Here is a 23697-nt window from a genome sequence, read left to right as displayed (position 1 = left end):
GAGCTCCTTGGATGCTCTGAAATTAACTGCTGGTGTCAGGGTGGCCTGAAGGGACCTGGAAACCTGACTTGAGAAAGTCAGGTATGAGAAAGATTGAGCAGCATGTTGCATTACATCAATAGGCCCTCAATGCTCAGTCCCTCTCTTTCCTAATTGTAAAGCAAGTCAACAATAAATACAGGTAAAAACCTCCAAAAATAGTGTTCTGTTGTCCTCCTTCAACTGCACATAGTCTGCAATGAATTGGAAGTGGAGCAACCAAGTTGTTTTTAAATTAATTTGTTCTCTTTTAGTGTGATGACAAAACAGAGGCTTACTGTATTGAAGTCCCTTTTCTAGAACTGCATGAAAGGAAAAGGTGATGCTGATTTTCACTTGACACAGGGCAGCCCTGACAGCTCAAGCCTTGCATGTCTCAGAAAGTGGCTAAGAGCCCTGAAATATTCTGTTTAGAATCAGACAATCATTTAGGCTGGAAGAGACCTCTAAGATCATTCAATCCAATCATTAACACATCACTAGATCACATTCCTATGTATTAGTTGAGAGAAGAGACCAAACACCTTGTTGAAGTCTTCTTTCAGGCAGTTGTAGAAACGGATAAGGTCGCCTCTCAGCCTCCTTTTTTCCAGGCTACACAACCACAGCTCCCTCAGCTGCTAATCCTGAGACCCATGCTCTTGTAGTGAGGGGCCCAAGTCTTCCTCAGCTGTGTTTAAAAGCCAGAACTTTGGGTAGAAAGTACTTTCGTAGATGCAAATGGAGGGGGAAAAAATCCCATCTATTTGTTTTGATCAAAGAAAAGGCAGAGTCCCAAATATAGACTTTCTTTCCCCATATAAAACAAGCTAACACCTCTTTAACCCACAAGACAATTGCACCTTTAGGCCAGCATGGCTAGCACTTACCTGAATTGGGAATTACTAGGTGGCCTCCTAAGGAGTTGAAGGTCCCAAAGGCGGTGCATGATGGGTCAGTTTGCCGGGCAAGGCTCTGGTTCTTCATGTTCAGGGTCTCATTTTCCAGCAGAGACTGCGTCATCTGTGGGGACAGCTTGGAGGAGAAGTCAGAGAGGTCATCCTGGGGAGTGACTGCACCGGGGGTGTTATAAACCTTGATCTTCAAGTTCGGGAGGGGATCCAGAATTGGAGAGTTGGTCATTGGGATTTTATCAGAGACATCATGCAAGGCGTACACAGGACCCCTGTACATGGCTGCAGCAGAAGTGAGGTCTGGTGGCACTGCTAGGAGGTCTGCAATGGAGATGAGAAGGAAGAAACATGTTATTTCTCTGTTCTGATGACTTTATTCCAAGCAACAATTTCAGTTTGCATTTGCATTTTGTCTTTCATTCCAAACGTTCAGAGACACAAAGTCCATGAACCTTCATCTCCATTTCCATGAATTCTCAGCAAACTCCCAGCGCTCCTTTACCCCAGTTGCTTTGCAATCCGATTGCTGTACAAAATTACAGCATATTTCTGCTCTGAAGAGTTTTCACTGGGAGTATTTTTCCAGGCTGCACTCAGATTCCAAATATGACATGCTTAGCTTTGGGGCAAGATGTTTTCATTGCTCAGTAGATCTAGTTTTAACTAAACCCCCTTCCTAAATGCTATGCAACAATCATTAGCCAATTTTTCTAACTGGCCTAATGACACCATTCCTGAAATAAAAGACAGCAAGCCTATGAAGTCATCATGCCCATGACTCCCTGTAGTGGGGGATTAGTACCTGCATCACGCTTTTCTAAGATGTGCTTTAAAAGTTTCTCCAGCAAAGAAAACACTTCTGCTAATCTAACATGTGACAACTCCCTTGTCATCCCAACTTTCATGATGTAGATATTTCTCTGGTGTAGATATTGTGGGAAAAAAAAGGAATTCTTCAGCCTAAATAAGTGTCTTGATAAAGGCAGCACTACCTTTAGAGGTTTTTTTCCTGGCCAATGAAGCAAGGAAAAAAAATCAGGCTGTTATGCACCAGTGATAAAAATATTCATTATTAAATTATGTTCTACCACAACTTCTACATTTTCTATTAAATGCACAGTACCTCTCAAAGTACTGTTTATACCAGTGGAGACGGGGCATAGGAAGAAAAGCTAATAGTGAAATAAAGGGGAGGGAGCTGTGTTAGAATTACTGTAGTATCACTCCCCTGATGCACCCTGCCTCCACTGTTTCTGTCAGAGCTTTGCCTTTGATTTCAACTTGAGCTGGACCTGTATTTCCATAAAAGTGTCTGAGTTTCAATCTCACATTCATCATCTCTCTTCAGAAGTTAAATTCACCTGCTTTATACTCTTGAGCACAGCTAACAAATGCCACCACGGGTTTTGAGCATTAGACAATCAGAAACAAATGAACATGATCTTTCTCCTCTTTACCAAGTGTCAACAGGCATCCAGCAATATCATTCACGCAGCCCAAGAGACCGTAACCTGATAGCTTCTCCCTGAATTGGTCAAAATGGAGTGAAAGAGTGAAATGCCAACTAACCTTGCCTTGCAGCCTTGATGTTGACAGGCTGAAATCCCCCGTTCAGTGCCGAGGAGTCAATAATATCCGACTCAAAGTCCCGGTGGTTCTTGCGGTACACAAACAGGGCCACGACCACAGAAATGGCCAGGCACACAATCACAGCGATGACGATCCCCACGTAGAGCGCAACGTCATCTGAGTCAGGAGCAGCTGCAGGGAGAGAGGCCAGGAACCTTCAAGAAATGTCCTCCTTACAGGGACTTTCAAGAAAACATGTTCTTATTATTCTCATTTCCTGCAGACATTTACTGTCTTTTTTATAGGCTAATGTAAAATCCATTTCCAAGTCTATGCCCTTTTGGTAGAAAACAATCCTTGATTTCTCTCTAACTTATGTTCTAACTCTTTACCTATCAACTTGTTCATCTATCTAATACTCAGTCTGTGAACTACTAAGCAGAACATGCTATAGACTTACTTTTATGAACCAAATTCACCCTAGGAAATGAGACTATGTCTTAGTGACATAATGTCCTAATATTGATATTTAGACGTTCATCTGATAACAAAGACATGTGGGTTTTAAAACTTCAGAAGCCTTATTTTTACTTAAAAAATGTAAAAGACCCAAAATTTCCATTTTCTATGGACTATTCAGACATATCTTTGGTTGGTTTGGGGTTTTGTTTGAAATGCAACCCATCTTTACTCCCTTCCATCCATTTGCCTTCAAAAATATAAACTAGTAAATTAGTAAAGCAGAGAATCAAGCATTGAATTCTTATCAGTGGCATTAACACATACATATTAAGATAAAAGCTGAAGTAAGCACAAGAAATAATGGGGTGATTTACCAAAAGGAACAAAAATTTATTAGATCTGTCTTGTGAAGAAATGGCTATGATATTTCTACTAGCTGCTTGTACCATATCTTCAGCACCAATTCCAAGCTAATCTCTAACATCATTATCCACCAGACATTTTTTTCCCAAAAGGTCTGAATATGTGTTCAAAAATTGATGTACTTCTATATAGTGAAAAATCCCATTTTTAGAAATAGCCTAATGAAAAAAAGGAAGTGCAAAAACAAATCAGACTCTTTTAGTACCCAATTTTTGTTGGTTTGAAACATGTGAAATCACTTTTATTTTTATCTCTTTTAGCCATTTAAGCCAAGCTGCCCTCCAGCTGCAGAGGTGAGACCTGGTAGATGCAGAAAGGGACTGATCAATCTCCGACAGCTCCGGGCTACCAGACCTTCAATTTACCAAACTTGAAACATCCCATTTTTAACCCAGCAGTTCAGGAAGCAGAACTCTTGAGTTCTGGCTCAAAGACAAGTTACCCTTCCACCACACTCCGTCCAGTTGCTAAGGGAATTTTAATGAGAAGATGGCTCATTCTCTCCAGTTTCTGTCTCTGAGGCAACATCATTTCCCCTTTCCCTCATGCACAAAGGCTGTATCTGCTGCGAAGCACTGTGCCTGCTGTCAAGCAAGCAGAATGTCACCCTGCTGAGTAGAATGTCCCTTTTTTTGCCTAGTCATACTGAACTTGCCTAACAGTAAAGCTTGACCCAAGGAACAGCATCAAATTAGCATCCAGGAATATAAAATCAAACATTAAACTTACAAGAAAATCCATATTCATTCTGGGTTCTCTGTTCAGTTGAAATAGGATAAATGAAACCTTAAAAAGAAAGAAATTAAACAAAAATGGGAACAAAATCAAATGAGAACAAAAAAATGAAGCATGAAAAATAGTTTAATTAAAAAAAAAAAAGGAAAGGAAGAAAAAGAAACTGATGGCACTTTAGAATCCTGATACAGCACAGAATCATGATTTTGCATCCCCTGTCTCCTCCCGAGCCTTACTAAGAATTAATAAGCAGGCAGATTGAATTTCTAAGCCAAAATCGGTCTCGAGTCACTAACTTTGGAGTGCTTAAAGTCTTTCTTTTATTGAGCATAAACTGTAATGGATCTAATTTATTTCAGACATCTAGGGTCATTAGCATATGGAAAGTCTTTTTATCCTATCCCTGCCATATGCTTTAATTCCCAGGACATGTTCGGTGAGGCTCTAAACAGTTTTTATATTTAATTATAATAGCTTGCTGTTGATCTGATAGAGCTAAAGGAGACCTGTTGTCACTGGTCAGAGGTTAAATACTGATTCGTGGAACAGTCTATGCACAAAGCCCTCTCTCTGTATTTCCTTGGAATTATTTTATCCTGTCCTAAATACATGTTCAATAGGAATTCCTTAGGGAGTAAAGAATTTGTCAGCAAACAGTAAACTGAGTGGTTTCTCTTTGAAATCATTACAAAATCAATAAGGCCCCTGGGGTCAGATCATTATTTATTTGAAATCTTAGCAAGCGCCATATATTGACAAAATCATAACACAATTTACAGCTTTATTTCAGGATGGATAAAGAAGAGATATCAATTCCTTTGTCTTTTCCTTCTGCAGTCCCCACAGCACAGCACACTGGAGCTGCTTAGCTCAGACATGAATCCTGTGAACCAATTAAGCATCTCCCATGTAGCAAGTGAGTGAAGTGTTCCACGTCCCATCATGCTGGAAAGGTAAATGACAAATCCCAACTAAGCAGGAGTCACAGTCGGGGATGGGATTAGAGTCAGTGTAAGAAAGAAGGTACCTCTCCTCCATCACCTTCCCTTAAGTTCTCCTGAAGGGAGTTTCACCCTCTCCCCTTTGATCACACTGCAAGGAGCTCACACAGCTGGGGACAAAACTGGAAAATGCACTCCTGGTGTACTTCCAATGCACAGGACCACGTTACAGGCAGACCAGAGTAATTATCTCCAGCTCCCAGATCCACCGAGCTTGGGTGCTCTGTTGTGAGCATCTGTTGTGTTCTACAATATCTTGCTGCTTGGCTGCATTTTTTGTTAATGAAGACACAGTTTATCCCAATCACAGGCATAGATATACCTCCTTCCAAAATTTCCAGGCATTAACTACTACATAAATCCTACCTTACCTGAAATACCAGAGCAAATCCTGATGATTTTTTATGATGATGTTTTCTTCTGGGATATCATTACTGCCTGTAATCTCTGTTTAAAGCTTTACTTCACAGCAAGGATTCCTGCCATACCAGTGTTTTTAGAAATATTATGTTCTTACATTCATTTTGAGGCAGGTTCACCTATGTGCACTCTCAACATGCATATTCAATCTTTTGTTAATAACTGCCTTCTCTTTCTACTGGTGCACTTGAGGTATTGGCCATGAAAAGTCTGGTGAGTAACTTCTGAGGGCTTGAGTGAGTGCTCAGCAAGTCTGGGCATGAATGTACAGTACCCTTGTTGCTCCCAAATACTCCCCAGGCAAGTGCTGAGGCTCAAAATTTGGTAAAGGTAAATTTTAGCTATAGCCTTATTCCCAATATTTCCTTTTCCAAGACGTCTCTGGAGAGACCAAGAGGCAGGCAGAATGAAATTAAAGGCCTGGGGACAAAGGGGATTTTAGTCTGGATGCATTTCTGAATGATTTTTTGCCTGGTACTCAAATCCACTGGTAAAGATGAGGATGTCCCCTTGCATTTCACGTGCCCCAGCAGGTTCTCAGGGGAGATGGAATGGAGCAGCCCACATGCCCTGGCTCTGCATCACCCATGGAACTTGAGCTCACCTGTGCAGAGCTGAAGAGGCTATTCCTCTCTTCTCACATGACATCTGAGGTGGTCAGTTTTGTGTTCAAGGCTGTGCATCACTCCTGCTACATCTGAAGGGATCCAGCAAGTGCCACTCAACAGGCACAAACGATTTGCCAGCTGGATTAGCTGTGATGTTACTGAAAGCATTCTTTCCTCACAGGAAAATGGAAATCCAGGTTCAAGCTTTTACAGCAAAGTAAACAAGCACAATCCTCAAATATTCTAAAAGGAATATGCCTCATTGCAACCTCTCCGCAGACCCTGCTAGTCATAAATACATATTTGTGGCTCACATCTTTCCACACACTGTCTTACTGCTAACTACAGACAGCAACCCTGTAGATACATAAGAGTAATGCCAATTTCCTCCACAGAAATGTTTTGTGCATGCATTCAAAGATTGAAATCTATTGAAACAGGAGGAAGAGGCAATGATATTATAGGATACTTCTGCCATTTGGGCAGGATGTTTTACAACAAAATTAGTTTTAAGCACGCCCCCAAAATGCACTCCAAAAGGGACTAAGCATTGCAGGGGCAAGGAGAAGGCCTGCAGCCATGCACTGGTGATGGGCAGGAGGCAGGTTTACTGCCACAGTCCCAGCAAAAGAGAATGGGATTTTCTGTAGAAAATTGTCTGTCACGCTGGTCCCTCTGACTATGCCTTCAAACAATGAAAAAAGGACATTTTCATCAGATAATGACACAAACCTGCAGGGATTAGTAACTGAAATAATGAAGAATGTCTTCTCTCTTCAAAGTAATTGCAATGAAGAGAGATCTTTTCCATGCTTTTTTTTTTCTTCATCCTTGTATTAACAGCACTGCTTGGCAAATACCTAAGGGACTTCTATACCAGGGTGATGAACATTTTTAATGAGTGTGAATTTAGAAAGGTGCTGGAGGGTTTGACTCCAGGAAGGCTGCTGACTCATATTTAGAACAGCTGGTTTCACAGTGAGCTACTTTGAGAAAAGTAATTTAAGCTTCTTCCTACAGCTTGTTGGGAAATTCATATTTTCAAGAGTGCTTCTGCTATTTTGTTGTGTAACTTACTGTTGAATGAGTAAAATAGCAATAATCATACTTTATGCTTGCATAGTGCCTGCTGTTTGAGGTTCTCAAAGGCTTATCAAAATGGGTATTTGTTTCCCTCATTCTACACGTACCTCACCCCACGTCAAACCTGAAAAATCAGTGGGAGGCCCAGGTTAATGCATAGAAATTGAACCTCTGTAATTGCATGGTAAAGGCATTCAATAAAAAGCTTTTACTTAAGTTAATGTTTCTCTTTGTAGTCTACTTTATAGTCCAATTTATGTTTGTAAATATATTTTTGTGCCTATGGAAGTGTTTCTATCTAGTGTCAAAGCTGGTTTTTTTTAAACTAAATTAATTACACTGGCACAAATCCTTTGTACAAATGTAGATGTACCATTAAAAAGGTGTTTTAAGCAGACATTGCCTATTTTGTTTCTAGAAAGCATGAGAAGAGCAGTTTCATCACCTTTATAATGATGCAACACACCGGGAAAAGCAAAGAAGGGTGCATATGTCAGATTGTACTTGAAAAATTAACTAATCCATTGTTGACATATAGAAAAGACTACAGCAGGCTTTTTATCAATTTACTTTAACTCAATTTAAGCATCAGTCACACTTGGCACTGATTTGGGAAATTGTGACCATTTAACTGAATAGATTGTGAAGCTCATTTAATTAGTTTGGTGCAGTTTGTGAAGGCAGATGATACCCACCCCAAACACTGGAAGTCTAGCCTGAGCATTCTGGTCCCAGATGACTTGTTCTGACCTTCTGGGAACACGTTTGTGCTGGAGGCCCTGGAGACAGAGCTGCTGCTCTGTGTCACTGAACAGCCCTCAGCATATCTGCGTGTGACTGTCACCAAAGAGTCACCAAAATGACTGTTCTAAGTTCTTCTTCTTCCACTGAGAAAGAATCAACTCCTCAACATATTCATGGGAATTAAAAATGTTATACACACATGGTGCTCAGCCTGGGAGCTCATGACTATGGGCATTCTGAAATCCTGTGTTTGATTTTACCTAGAAAGCCATAGGAATATACTGCCTTGGCCTGTGAACTGGAATTTTTTAAAGAAAATTTTTATCCCTGTGTTATAAAACTCTAGGTCACGGCTTCATTCAGAGAGAACTTTGTAACTGACTCCCCTTTTTGCTCCATAATTGGTTTTGCTAGCTTTCTAGTCATGCTGAATTTGTATTAATGAATATCAATTTTAGAGTGAACTGACCAGATTATGAAAATATTTTACTCTACTGCTTGCAGAAATTAAAATATTTAAGTAAGAGAGAAAAATACACAGTTTTCAATTTGTATTTTTCTTGACTATTTTCCCTCTTTCTGGCAACTATGTAGGTAAGACAGGTGAAGTAGCTGAAGATGATATTTCTGGCCACTTATTTACTAGGGCTTATAGTTTGGGTCACATATATGAAAATATTTACAATTACCCTGCAAATAAATAGTTTTATAGCATTAGCTGCTGAAGTCATGGTTGATGATACGTAGTTTGAGACTTTATCGAGATCAGTGAGAACTAGAGACCTGCGCTTTCATTTAATAAGGTGAAGAGTGCATAAAGCACACCATAACTGCTAATTTCTTCAATGCATCATACTTTAATCTGGCACCACTTGCTTCTAATCTATAAACTCTCTTTACTCGCTCTGTAGCAGATTGAAAAACAGCTGAGCTCAAGTAATTCCATGGTCCTTCTGAAAGCCTGGCCACATGATGTGCCTCATAAGAACTCAACAGGTGGAGCAAAACATATTGTAAGAGTACTTTCCCCCCTTTTGGCTCCAAAATCAGTGCCCTCAAATCACCTCTGAGAGAACAAAGAAAAGAAAGCATTCAACTGCTGCCTTCCTTTCTCAGGAAACAGATAGACAGAGACTGATTCTTACATGCAGATGATTAACATTTGAAGGAGGCAGTTCTTGGATGATTTAAGGTAGGTGTGTGCTATATAAAATGTGACATGAGTTTACTGAAACAACTCAGTAAACCTTTTTTATTTTTTTTTTTTTTTTGGCTGTGATACATATACATCACATGAATTTCAGAATCTGATAACTCAAAGCCAGCAAACTGGTAATTATTTTTCATACCAGAACCAAAAAATATGCGCCCAATTGCTTCTGTTCTTAATTCCTAGGATAAAGTCTTCTTTTCTTCTTTCAGCATTAACTCCTATTACCCTCCTTATTGGGCCAGCTCCAGTAGCTCAGAATTTAATTTAAAATCTTTGGGTTTTGCTGGAATTTTCTATAATAAGTCTCAGTCTCGGAAATTATCCTGGAAAGTTTGAATAAAATTGGTTTAAGAACCTCAGTAACTTTTTTCTTATTGTTAATTTCTCATTCAGTGGATCTCAATGAGTAAAAAAGTCCTCAACTCCCCCCAAGCATATATAGCTGTTTCCAAATTCCAAGTTCTAGAAATTCAGCCTGTCTCCCTTTCCCTGTAAAATGCCATTTTCAATTCTATGTCAGCCCAATTTCAGGTGTTTTTTGCACTCATGGGAAGAGACACTAATCAATTCTGTATTCTGAATTCCATTATACAGAGAGGGTTTTGAGACAAAGAAGAAAAAAAAGGTTTATGTCCCTGCAGTGTTTGCAGTGCTGTGTCTGTGACCTTGCATTACCAGTCCTGTTTCCTTCTGCCTTACCTCACTCACCATCATTCTTACAGCAATCACCAGCTTGCTTGAGTTTCTTCAGTACTTTTAAAGGGAATTCTAGATGATCAGTACAGGGTGCAAAGGCTCAAAGCTTTCAGAAAAGACTTTCAAGGGCTTTCAAAATATTAATTCCGATACATTGCAATGATTTTGGCTTCCATCTAAGTCTATCTAGGTTTCAGTCTGTGATGGCCAAAGTCACATATTCCCAGCTTACAAGGAAGAATTTTTGAGATTTAATTTGACATTCAGGACTTTTAAATTGCTTTGTGCAAGTTCCACTGTCCAGAGGCCACACGTTTCCACTATTTTCTTTTTGACAAGGGGCAGAGTAAATGGTACAAGAGTAATCTTAAAGTTAACCCCATATTCTGACTGCTCGGTGTCAAGGCTTCATGTTCACTTAACATGTTGCTAATGAGATTGGAAAAGTATTAACAATAAAATTTGAACTCGTTGTTAATTATTTATCTCCCTTGCTATTTACCAGGAAATGTATCACAAAACCAAGACGTGATATGTTATAACTTACTTGTAGTGGTTAAAAATTAGAAAGAAATAGAAAATTTTTTCTAATTGATTTGAAAGCAGGCATTCAGGGAAGAATTACAGGGTAGAGCAGCTTGATGAGGAAAATTAGAAGAAAACCAAAAAACCAAACCAACAACAGAGTCCCTGGAACACCAAAAATCATTCAGACAGAAAGATTTCCCTCAGACAGAAAGATTTTCCCTCCCTACATTTTCTATTCTAAGGAAAGACCTTCATGTCTGTAGTAATGATGCTGAAGGTCAGATATGATATCAGGCATCCCAGAGATAATGTACAGCAATTTATTTTCCTTCTGAAGGACTAATTATTGGCATATTCAGGTTGGGCTAATAAACAGGGAGCTTTAGGTTTTATGACTGATTATTTACTTGGGTATTATCTCAGATCTTTCCTGAGTGGGTGAGTTAAATGGGATCACTCTCTTGTTTTCTCCTTGAACAGGAGTTCATTATATTCTATAAATAAGTCTGCAATTATGTTTTCATTTTAAATTAGATCCTGACATTTTTTAACATTGATAGAAAGGTCGTGCCTGAATTTAAACATGCATGACATCTATATGGGAATAAGGGAAGATGGAAGAGAAGGATAACTTATTACTAAAATTTGATGTGGATTAGAATATCCAAGTTTGACATCATGCAGTTTTCCGTAGTTAAGAACTTTGACCTTTTAGCTAAATCTTTTGTCAGTCTTTAGTAGGACTTCAGCACTGTATTTGTTATGCATGCTAGACAGCAAAAGTAAACACATGCCTAGCACTGCAATTCACTTAATGTGTATTTGTAAATTCCACTCTTGTAATGACTGAATGCTAGACAGACTTCCTGGGTTCACTCTGCTGTAGTGGGACAATGAGGACAAGGGACAACACTGGAGAGAGGATACATGGCACACAGCTAGATGAAGGAAGGGAAAATTGGAAGAGGATCTAGGAGAGGGGTGCAAAACTGTTAAGAATGCTGGACAAAAAGAGTCACAGACAGCATACGTTTTCCCCATGGAACAGGTATAAAAATTTTTTGGCAGGTTTGTATGCTCACACATAAGGTAACTTGTACCGCCCAGCTTATAACCTCAAAAAATCCAGGAACTCTAGAATCAGCTGATCAGGTCAATGTTTGTTTACAAATTCTAGAAAATTCCTTCCCCTACATGAGTTTTCATCTAGGCATGCTGCCAATACTTTCGTTGTCCAGATTTAGAAATAGAGAGCACTGAGTTTTACTTCTGATTGTTTCACTTACTCCTTGATGAGCCTTTAGGTGCTCATGTAACTTTACCCTGCCTGACACTCTGAATGAAAGCAAAAATCATACAATATATGCACTTTTGTATATCACAAGGATAATATAAATGTACATTATTGTCTCTGTATGGGGTGGTTTTCTTCTGCAATTAAATTGATATATCAGTTAGACTTCATAAGATTTGAATTCTTCTTTCATCTATCTGAGTAACTTTTTGAGCTTTTAATGCGTATAGGAATAGGGAAGAATAAAAGAAAACCTACAAGAATAAAGAAGAATGAAAAGTATAGATGGATAAGGTTGTCTTTTTTCTCCTCTCTGCATAACTATAATATTTTTTTAATTAGTACAGATTTTTGAAAATAGCCTAGAGATCTTACAGCACTTGCTTTCTTTAAAAATAATGTGGAGGTGGATCTTTCTGAACTGATTGGGGTTAAGACACAGGGATTTCAGTGCCCTGGGTTCTGCCTGTGGCTCTGCACTTCTACTTTCTGCCAACACTTTTATCTGCTTCAAGCAGTTGGTTTTCTAGGCAAGAGCTCCCAGTTGCACAGGGCCCATCAGAACACGGATGCTTCTCAGCTGGGGATTTTTCATGTCACTACAATAAACTAGAGATGAGCTGTAACTCTGAGATGTGTGCATAAACTCCCTTGGCTGACGCACCATTACATAGTAGCTGGGTAGAAAACAGAATAACACATCCCTTTACTCAAATAAAAAAACAATATTATGGAAAACTTCCTCTAGGAGCAGATGAGATGCCTCCTTCAAATGAATGAACTCCCCCTGCTAGGCCAGAACAGGCCAGGTGGCTGTATCATTATGCTGACAGACTGAATGTATTAGATGTTCTCTCTTGACCCACATACTCTTAATAAAAGGTTTTATTTCATTCCTCTGCACACACAGGCTTCTATTGCAGTCTCCCTTGAGAGACTTCTGCTTACCTTCTGGAGCTTGGAAAATATTCCCCTGCTCTTTGCACACTGATCTGCTCTGGTGGACCTGTGGCCCTCATTAAGATGCTCTGTCCTGTAATTCTTCCCTGAATGCCTGCTTTCAAATCAAGCCAAAAAGGGAAACGAATTCTGATTCCATCAGAGTTTCTGACACGTTACATTAACCAAGCAGGACACGTGCAGAATACGCATGTTTTGGAAAGAAAGAGATGCTAGTATTAGTAGGGTAACATTGCTTTCTATTCGAGACTTGTATAAACAGAAACAAGACTGAAAAGGGAAGCATTTTGCCATTTAATGCCCAAGCAGGATAAAATGCATTTTTTTTACTTGCTTAGGCACTATTATTGAAAGAGGGAACCTTCAGACTGCTTTTCAGAAAAGGATTTCAGAGCACTCAGCAAATACAGATTTGCTGTCACCATGTCACATAAATTCACTCTGGACTAGAAGGAAGCCTTTTCTAAGAAAGAATGGCATTACTAGTCTGGTAATTACATCTTCACCATGGTATGGTGTCTTTTCCTCCAGTGGTGCATCTGCTATTTGCATTTCCAAGTAGTAATGCTGCATGCAGGGAGAAGAAAAGAGTGACCTGAGAGTCAGTCCAGGGTATTGTAGCAACAGATGAATATATTTTGAATCTTTTTTCCAGAAAATCTTTTTTTTTGCTACTGTAATTAAAAAAAAAAAAAAAAAAAACAACTCAGTCTTTTCATGCTCAAGAAACAGAGGGAAAGTTTCATACTGGATCTGATGATCCTTGGCAATGATTCACAGGTGGAAACTTCCCTTTGTTCCTATTCAATTATAGATTTTTATTCCATATTGTGAGACTATATAAAGTAGGCAATTTTACTTCACAGAACAACAGTACTATTTGTGTAACTATATAACCCATAGTCCTCAAGCAGCAACATGTGCTTCTGTATTACCTTGCTTGTTGCTGTAAGAGAGTTAGCTTTGTGTTTTGAAAAAAAAAATTAAAGCACAACTTAGCCAGCCTTTTATGAAAAGCCACAGTGGTCAACTAAAGCCAAAAGTGAGCAGAAAAAGAGGAACTGGTTGTCTCCCTCTGACTGAGCTAGTGCCAGCCCTGCACATCCCTGGCATGATTTCAGAAAATTCTAAAAGACCAGCAGGCACGAACCTCATGCCTATGGACCTGCTGTATTTATTCATTCAGGACAGGGACAATACAGATCTGAATACTGTCACTTCAGATCCTCAACAGAAAATATATTTGTGACATGCTGTGAGCATGACAGCTGCATGTCACAACTCAGGTAATAAGCCTTCAACATAACCATGAAGCACAGTTAACTCTCCTCATAGTTTGTGCCCCTCTTCTTGACTATCATCAGAATTTTACACATAATGCAAAGCAAAAGCAGCAGTTTTGTACCACACAAGTGATCTTGCACTTGTTCCAGACTGAGTCCAGCAAAACACTTGCCTGGTATATTGCTTTAAATATGTTTGTGTCCTAGTGAAGGGAACTACTTGTACTGAAGTTTGAGGCAGCAGGAGAGTGCTTTGCTTTCTCATTCCTCACACAGAACACCCACCAAAGTCATTAGGTGATACAAGTGAAGGGCTAATTGCAGTGCTTCAGTTTACAGCAATCCCCTGTGAGATGCAGTGTGTGCCTTTAAAAGTATTGTTCCTTGCACTGAAGTATTTACCACAGTACTCATACATCAAGTGGGAAATAATGCTACTATGGAGGCAATAATGCAACTAGCGTGGGTGGTAACCAGCCAATTTTTCTTACACCTACAGCAGATTTTGTTCCAGAAGATCTTATTAATGCTATTATGGGAATTATGAAATTGTTATAATGGGAACTGCTAGACAATATTGTGTACTTGAAAACTTAAAATAGCAATGACTACTCTAAATGTTCACTACATCTGCTTTTCCTCTTCAATTCAGCCTGCTGTCTCTCTGTGGGCTCTCTAGTTTAATGACTGTTCATCCCTTCGTGTTAACAGAAAAACACAAACTACTGGATATGGGAGAGTATGTGTGTACCAGCAAGATCATTAGTCTGAATAAATGCAACAGCAGAGTTGCATGAGAAATGCCACAGTTAGTGGTAAGCACAAACTACAGCTTTGGGTGTAAAATACTGTAATTACAAGGGATGGAGAAAGCTCCACTGTTTTTATCCCCACAGAAATCGATAGTGGTGCAGACTTGTGCTCTTTGCCGGAGCAGGGGCAGTCTGATGAAAGAGCTTATTGATTTATCCAAGTGATGCTACTGAAGTGAATAATAGACTGGAAGAGAAAGGGCTTGTAAATGAGTCTCATTCAATCCAGCATTTTCCAGGATATCTCTTACACACAGCTATATAGAGATACATATTTACAAGTGAGTTTTTGTCAGAGCAACAGGCTAGCGACTCCTGGCAGAGTGTCTGCCTAATAATCCTTTGACCTCAACTACACCCATGGTGTCAAGCTTCAAGCTCTCGCTAAAAACTGGCAGGAAGGAGGCAGCACCAGGGCACCTAGGAATAAGATTTGACTATGGTGCAGGTAAGCAGCTGGCCATCAGACCTCCCGGCTGGCTGTGGTCATCGAGAAAAGGCGAAGCTTCCTCCATGCCACATGTGCCGCTGGAAGAAACTGTTGTGAATCTACAGGTGCCCAGGCTAAGAAAATTGTGAGTTCCAGGACAGACCCCCAAAGCCTCAGGTAATGTGGAAAGAGGCATGTTGTTTTAGGAATGAAAGGAATGCTGTGTGTCTTCCTGGCTCAGCAGGAAGATTTTCTAAGAATCTAAATCCACACAGGCAAAAATGTAAGTGTTCAGATTGATTTCGCATAAACTAAGAAAGATAAATAAATAAAAAGAGAGGGAAGGAGAGAGAGAGAGAGCAGCAGGCACACTGCCACAAAGTACAGCAGATCAATCTTCTCAGCAGTGATGGATCAGGGAGCAGGACTGGAAGTTTTACAGGTATATGAAACCCTGTGAGTATAAAGACACCATTAAAACACTGCCATTAAATTCCAACACTGAAGGATTATCACGGCCCCTGGAGCTAAGCAGGTCATTATGTGACTGCATATTTTTCATTACCATTTTTTATATACATATATATGAAGCAGAATAGGATTCACAACAGTTTCACCCTCTCTCCTACTGAAAGACCTCTGCTTTATACTCAGCATCCACTTTCACAAATAAAATGCAATATACCATCAACAGATAAATGAGATCCCTACAGGGCTTTTATTCTGCTGTACTATTATATCTACTTTTCCACAAGATTTCTGCTTAAATGGCTCTCTTTATGTGCACACACAAAGATGACATACACCTGCTAAATATAATCTAATAGTGAAGAGCTCTTCTGTGTGGGGAAATGCATCTTTTCCTCCTAATTTGTCATAATGACTTATTAACTCTACTGGAACTAGGGGTGCATTAGCTTCCCTACAATAAAAGACACCAAAGTGTTGTATAGTAAGACATAGCTGGATTTTTTCCCCTATACTTAGAAATAAAAAGGAGACGAGTTCTGAATGTTACCTTTCCAATTTCACCATAAAAACAAGTGTTTTGAGGGATTGCAGCTTTATAGACCACGGACATTGACTAACAGCTTTTAACATGATGGAAATGCTTGTGTGAGCCACATCGAGGGAGATGTTTGTAAATCTGTGAAACCTCAAAGTAAATGGTCATGCTGTGCTATAGGGTAGCTCAGAGACCACTATCAACATAGTAGCTATCCTATATAGCACTTATTCAAAGAGCAGACCAATTTATTAGCTGGTAGTGTCATTTTCTGTCATCATGAGTATTTCAGTCAAAAGTAACCAGCCTCAGAGAATAAGAATTCTTTACTTGTTTTTTTCCTGTCTTTTTAATGATAGAACTCAAAGCATTTTATGATCTGGACACAGAGGTATCGGATGGGTACAGCCACAACTCTTTGGACAACAGAGAGCTGAGGCTTGACAGAGAAGTACTGCAGAGAGATGGGATGCAGGAATAGGAAAGAGCTGTATGTGAGGATTCTGGCTCAGGTTATTGTACTAATGAAACATGAAAGGGAGTTTTGATGCACCAGCAGAGCAGAGAAGACCTAATTTTTGAGAAGGGATGAAATGTAGAGCTGAATAATTGTTCATCAGTGTATATCAGAATTACACTCAAAACCTTCTTTTCTTTGCTTCTCTATTAGTCAGAAAGGCAGGACCACTGCGTGAATAGGCACAGGTGGAATAGACTTCAATGGTAAAGCTGATCTTCCTGAGGCTGCAGCATGCTGGCAACCAGATAGGAAGTTTGCATCAGCACTGCATTGATGCAGTGTACCTCTTTCTACCACAGGTCACCCAAAATTGAAAAAGAAGCATAACTATTATAAATAGAAATGTGTGCACTCACCATTCCTGACAGCAAGAAGCCAGAAGCCAATCTGCATGGCCAAATTTATTCTTTTGGAAATGCTGGTCTTGCTCTAAATGCTCTATTTTTCCATTTGCAGTGCTGTAAGAGCCACTGCCAAGCTTCTCTAGACAGATGCTGAGGCAATATAGAGAGGAGGGTTGTTTGGTGGGGAGGGCAGGCAGTAGAAGGCTCTGTTATGACTCTTTCTAATTCATCACTGTTTCATAGTCCAGGCAAGAGGAGTGGGGTGTCCAGGCCAGTTGAAAACTGGTCCCTAACTCATTTCTCCTACAAATGGTTCTGTGAGTTTAGGTCATTGATGCTGATCTGCAGTTATTTCGGGGCTTGCCACATACACCCCAGATCTGGGAGAGAGCACTCACCCTGCATGCAGAGCCCATCCGTGCAGTTCTTGGACTGCAGCACCAGCCCCTCGCAGTCCTTCCCCCCGTTCTTGGGAGCTGGGGCCGTGCACTCTCTGCGGCGCCAGTGGGTGCACTCCGTGCCACAGGTGGACCACTTGCTCCAGGGTGTCCACTTGCCATCCACTGAGACAAGGAGAGGACACAACTTGTTAGGGATAAACAAAAGTGAGACCAAGACAGAGCAATGCACGTGTCAGCACAAGCCAGTCTGCAGCTCCCAGCCCTTCCTGGCAATGCAGAAGGATCATCAACCTCCTCTTCTACTTCTGGCCTGTAAATGCACATTGACCCCCACATGTCCTTTCTCTCTGCCCTGGCCACATTTCTGATCTTTTCTCCTCTTTATATAACTTCTAACCAATTTATCTGTGCTCAAAATGTACAAGCAACAAGCCAGGAATCGTGATTAATTTTGTGGTGGGGGGCAAGGCATTTTTAATACAGAGGTTAGATTTTTCCAGAAATTCTTCTTTATTAGGAAGATACTTAATGTTAAGTAGTCTCTATTAAAAGAAATCTCTAGAGACACCAATTTATTCCACATGAGCAGAATCAGGAATGTGTTTAGCACTTTTCAAAATCCTGCAAATTATTTTCAAAACAGCTGGAGAATAATATATAAACTTGTTCCAGTGAGAAAGCTGAATTATCAAACTTCACAAGCTGAAGATGGCCTTATTGCCATCAGTTTGAGCAGGTCAGTAGTAGGAGAGCGCTGGACAATAGGACATATGTCAGAATTTTATCAAGTCACCAACTACATTGCATGTCCTCAAACAATCTTGTATTTTTCAGAAGTTTATATTTAAATAACTTCCAAAAGTATGGATACACATCTCTTTCCAATAAAAATGCCTTTGTATTTGACGATTGTGTATGTCAGGTAAACATCTGCCTCAAATTTAATATCCACATCCCAGATGCTTTACTTGCTGAGACAGCTGGACTGAACAGACATTGCAAATATATTTACATCACAGTTGCTTTCTATATTCAAGTCCCAATTCTTTTCCAGAGCTTTCAACCTTTATCTCCTACATTTTGAAGCTCTGAATGCTCCCCAAATCTCCTGAATTGTAAGAGCTGAGACCACAGTGCAAGCAGTTTGCAAAAGAAGGGCTGGGACACGTGCTGCTTGATATGATGTGCTCACTATTTTATCTACTTATGCACCAGAACTGAATATTAATTCCCTGAGATGCTGGATTTATTAATAATGAAAAGGAAGCTTTTGCAACTATACTGTTCTCCTGAAACAACTGATGACAGACAAAGTGTTTCTGTGTGCTGTTCATACTGAACCTGGGCACAGAGTGGTGCAAGCTATTTTCTGGACGCTCTGGCCCTCGCAGAAGGCGCCGCCGTTGAGCGGGGCAGGGTTGGTGCAGGTCCTGGTGCGCTTCTGGAAGCCTCTCCCGCAGCGGCTGTTACACACAGACCACTCTGTCCAGGTGGACCAGCCTCCGTTCACTGCAAAGCAGGAGAAAAAAGCATAGTCACACAAACAGCCCAGCCTGGGCAGCCCCAGGGCGCTTCTGGCTCTGTGTCGTGCAGCTTCAAACAGTGGCCACAGGACATGGCACAAGAAACAACACCGACCAGGTACAAACCCATGTCTCCAACACACCAAGTGTACACCAGAAGTCATTGTACAAGCTAAAGAAACGCTGCTGCTGAATGAAAAACATCACTTGATGACTATTAGGGTTGGCAGGTGACCTGCCTTATCCTGAAAACCAACCTGACCCAGCCTTAAGTGCCTGGTGGAGTGTGTATGACCAAAATCCCTGCAGGTTCAGAGAGCTCTGGCAGCCAGAAACTCATGCTCTGAAAAGGGCACTGTTTTCCAGAGGGAGATAACCTGTGCTACCACTCATGCTCAGATGCACCCATCACCTATGCATGCTCAGAGACCCCCATGCTTTGATTAGATATCAAGAATTTTCTTTCTTTCAAGCAGGTGACTTCAGATGTCAGGACAACTTCACTCACCACTCTGTGGACATAGCTGCTGAATATATTAATGTCCCAGCACTTCCCTAAGGTGTTCAGAATGAGCTAACAATAAATGCATTTCTTTCTGTTGGACTTTGGGAAGACATTTATCTCTGGTAAGATATTTATGCTTACTCTCCTTTTCATCCATCACAGTTTCTGGGATAGATGGAGGAATGAAGAAGGAGTTGTGCTGCTCTACATAATAATGTCATTGTAAGGTATGGGTAATAACATATTAACTGCTTGGATTCCCTAAACCCAAATGTTTGTGATATGACACAACCCTGAAGCAGCTCTAGCAACAAAACCCATAAAATCGCCTGCTCCCGACACATGTCGCTTGAATACACTTTTGAAAAAAAATTCTTTATATGTATGAGGAAGGGTTGTAGTACGCCTACATCTTTATGTTTCTGCATTCATCTCAGTTACAAAACATGGTGCTCTTGCATGGTCCATCCCTCAATACCAAAAGCATGCTAATCAACTCAATTCAGTCAGTTTTCTATAAAAACTGAAGTAAAAAGCCCTCATTGTAACTTCACAGAAGCAACTGCTTACAATTAAATCTAACTGCTACCCTGAATATGAAATGAATATTAGGGATAATCATAGGGATTTTTTCCTACTTGTCTATCCTATAATTAGGCTGATTGTAAGAAACACCAGTTCAGTCAGCTGGCACATAATCAGAGCAGGTTTTGTTCTGGTGGATACCCCCACCTGGAATGCATTTGGGGAAATAATTCTGCAGAGGCAAAGGCTTGGACTGGTGAGGCAGAGCTGCAGTGCAACACAGGCTGGAAGAGACCCCAGGAGGGAATCCCATCCTTTCCCAGCCAAAGCATGGCCAGTCTCAGTCATATCAGGACTCTGGATGCTGACACAGAATAATGCTATCCCGTGCTTTATATTCCCCTGATGTTTAGTTTTAAGCTAAGCTGTGTTCCTACAAACTGCAGCCCCAGAATGCCTTGCTTCTTTACTCTTGGTGTCAGGGTATGCTTTGGAAGTAGGCACCAAAAATAAGCATATTTAAAGAGCTACAAGAAGATGGTGGACTCTGATGAGCTCTGACACTCTTACCAGTCACTGGAAGCACACACTCTCTATCAGTTTCACTTTTATTTCAGAAAAGGGCCACTAAGAACATGAACTGTGTTGGTAATAAGCCATGCCTTAGACACTTCTGCTGGAGGATGTGCCCTGGTGGCTCCTTGCTGTTTGCAGCCAGTGTGTGTTACAGTCTCCTTCTCTCCAATGAGGCTGTTTGTGCAGGGGGCTCTTCCTCCTTTAACACCATTGCCTGTCACCAGTAAGAGAAGCCATCACACTCCTGAGGGATTTCAGCAGTGCCCCCTGACTGCACACCCCGTGTGTGGCTGCAAGTCACCAGGCAGCACAGGCAGCCCAGCCTGGGCACTGACTGCAGCCAGAACTGCACAAGGGCATTGTGCATCCCCCTCCTGCCCCACCTCCTGCTCGAGTGTGTGCCCATCCTCCTGCAGCAGTACAAGGCATCACCTACCATAGACTATGACAGTCGCTGTGGTGCTTTTCCTTTTGGCCACAATGTTTTTTGCAACACAGGTGTAATTGGCGGTGTCAGAAAGCCGGGCTTGCTTGATGATCAGGTTGTGATCAATGGTGATGTAAAAGTTTCGGTCTTCCACGGGGTCAATCACCTCTTCATTCTTCAGCCACTCCACCTTGGGGTTTCAAAGGGCCAGAGGGGAGGCAGTGAGTCAGCAACAAGTCACACCAATATGGACAGACACAGTATCTGTGATTGCGTTGCTCATCCCAGAAAACACTACAAGCCAAGGCACATGACAAAGGACTCATCTGATGAATGTCAAGAACTGAAACAAAACACCAGAGCAGAAAAACAGGAGAACACTCTTCATGCCTACCCTTTCCTTCAAGCCCCCTTTCATCCCACCCACCCACACAACAGCTGTCTTGCCTTGCCTTGAAAACATCAATGCATTTTCAAAGGCTGCCAGGTACAGTACAGGGAAAAGCTAATCTGTGCTTTCAGAGCTGGAAGCAAGACAAAAGGAAAGGGTGATATCTTAGGAGCATATCTGCAAATAGAAAAATCTCCTACAACATCAGAAGCCCTAAATCAGCACAGATCTCACCAATTGTTTTCCATATCTTGCCTAATCAGGCAGTTAGTAATGCAGTAACCTTATAGGTATCTGACCTGAGTCTAAAACCGTGAGTCTCTATACCAGAGTGGGTAGCACTAACAAATCACAAACCCCAATATTTTTAAGTACACTTGCACTCACATACACACTATCTGGCTTCAAAGGGAATGAAATAAAATAGAGTCAGTTACCAAGCAAATAGGAAATCACAAATATTATCTATCACAAATAGAGTCAGTTACCAAGCAAATAGGACATCAGTGCTTATTTTTCCTCTTTATTTGTGTAAGCTATATTTTAATTTAATAAAGCATGATTTCCTTGGTTGCACAGAAAAATATTTTTTTATATGGTGTTTTTAATCTAGACAATATTCTCTTTATTGCCTTCCTTAGAAAACACCCTGTTATATCCCAGCTGACTGCTGTGAGCCACTCTAATATAATTTGGCTGCAAATCTAGTAGCTCGTTTTCATTTGAACTGAGTGCTCTGAAGGACAGGACTGGGGCCCTGGATGGATCAAAGCTGTGCCTTCATATCACTGGATCACTTCAGCCTGTGCCCAGGATTTAATTAAAGGAGGAAAAAACATAACCACAATCAACCCACTGGACTTGTGAGGTGCTAGCTGCCAAGTTCTTCTCTCACAAACTCCACTTTTCTAAAGACATTTGAGGAACTACCCAAGCATTGACATACGCCAAAGTCACCTGAGACAGCTGTACAGACTGCTCCAAACCATGGAGAGAAAAACCAATAATTTCCCCTGGTGTTCAACACAGAGGGCTCAATTCACCCCTAGACAAAACCAGTCAATGCTGCAAGATCAGTGCTGGCAGATGTGGTCTTGGATTACAGGTGCCCACACCCACTCTCCACCTTTAGCCCTGCCTTAAGAAGCTCCAGCTCCCCTACTCCAGTTTGGGTGGATGCACTTCAGGTATGAGCTGCTTCCAAAGATTTACACCTTTAGTGAATGGGGAGCCACTGCTCCAAGGAAGGCTTGATTTAAACCTCTCTCTTTCACAGCACATCACCCTGGGATGTGGCAGCCTCCCAGCTGTCGATACTGCGGAGCTTAAAGACAGTGGTGCAACAAGGGCTCTGGAAATGGATGCATGTGTCTGCAAGGAACAGGGGAGGAAGAAAAAGACATAAAACTTTGGAGGCTGTATTTCTGTCACCATGGAAGATACAAGCTCTTAGTCAATAATCTGTTTCTCCTTGTGACAGAATGACTAAACTTGTTTTTTCCAACTTTCTTGAATCCTAATAGGTTTCAGGTGTAATCAAGACAGACACATTCCTTTTCAGTCAATGGCAATATTTAACTCCTTCCTCACCTGCAGGCCGAGTCTGCATGAATTCTAGACTGAAAAACAATCCAGGAGCTTATCTCCATCAGTAGTGTGCTGCCATTTAACTCCTGCCTCTTACACAAAACCCATGTATTTTCTTTGGTTTTAATGTCACTATTTATTTCTGGGATGGTTATGCCAGGGCTGTAAATGATGCTACAGACACTGACAGAGCTGTGTACATCCCACTTTCAAATCTGCTCTTCCTCTGCTTTGCATACTGAGGACACCAGGACACCAGTAAGGACAGGACTACAGTCTACATGGTCTAGGGCTCAGTTTAAAATATTTCTGGTATGCCCATCCAAGAATATACTCTAGCAGCCTTTGGCACCCTTCCAGGCTCCATGCCCAAGCACATGGTTCTTTTTTCCACTATTCTGCAACATTTTCTCTCTCTACAAAAACACACATACATATTCAATCTGGGTCTCAAATGAGTAGACAAAATTGAAGCTGTAAGCATTGAATTCCCTATCATCCCTGCAAAACCACCAAAGATAATATGAAAAGAGGAGTTGCCAATAAAAAAAAAAAAAAAAAAAAAAAAAAAAAAGCCAAAACAAAGCAGCTCTGTATAATTCAGTATATTGCCTCTGGCTCTACACCAAACCTCTTAGGAAAAAGATACTTTTCCACCTAATGTCTCAGAATTTGCAAACAGTAAAAGTTTGAAGAACA

The 23697-nt window shown here is 40.8% G+C and overlaps 1 protein-coding gene across 2 annotated transcripts in view; it reads right to left on the bottom strand.

Moving 5' to 3' along the window:
* Positions 1 to 23697, bottom strand: part of UNC5C (unc-5 netrin receptor C) — a 251061-nt gene that overhangs the window by 29850 nt on the left and 197514 nt on the right. Inside the window, exons 5-10 of one of the 2 annotated variants that reach the window (XM_030271700.4) lie at positions 21030 to 21210; positions 18806 to 18973; positions 17462 to 17626; positions 4116 to 4172; positions 2502 to 2693; positions 909 to 1253 (exon numbers count right to left, since the gene is read on the bottom strand). In XM_030271700.4, the coding sequence (XP_030127560.4) occupies positions 909 to 1253; positions 2502 to 2693; positions 4116 to 4172; positions 17462 to 17626; positions 18806 to 18973; positions 21030 to 21210 (1108 nt within the window). The remainder of the gene's footprint in view (positions 1 to 908; positions 1254 to 2501; positions 2694 to 4115; positions 4173 to 17461; positions 17627 to 18805; positions 18974 to 21029; positions 21211 to 23697) is intronic. The other variant, XM_030271701.4, reaches the window with a different exon arrangement.

The sequence above is a fragment of the Taeniopygia guttata genome, chromosome 4 (genome assembly GCF_048771995.1).
Source record: "Taeniopygia guttata chromosome 4, bTaeGut7.mat, whole genome shotgun sequence".
In the NCBI taxonomy this organism is placed as follows: domain Eukaryota; kingdom Metazoa; phylum Chordata; class Aves; order Passeriformes; family Estrildidae; genus Taeniopygia; species Taeniopygia guttata.
Note: the sequence above shows the minus strand (reverse complement) of the source record. Positions and strands in the feature narration are given on the sequence as shown.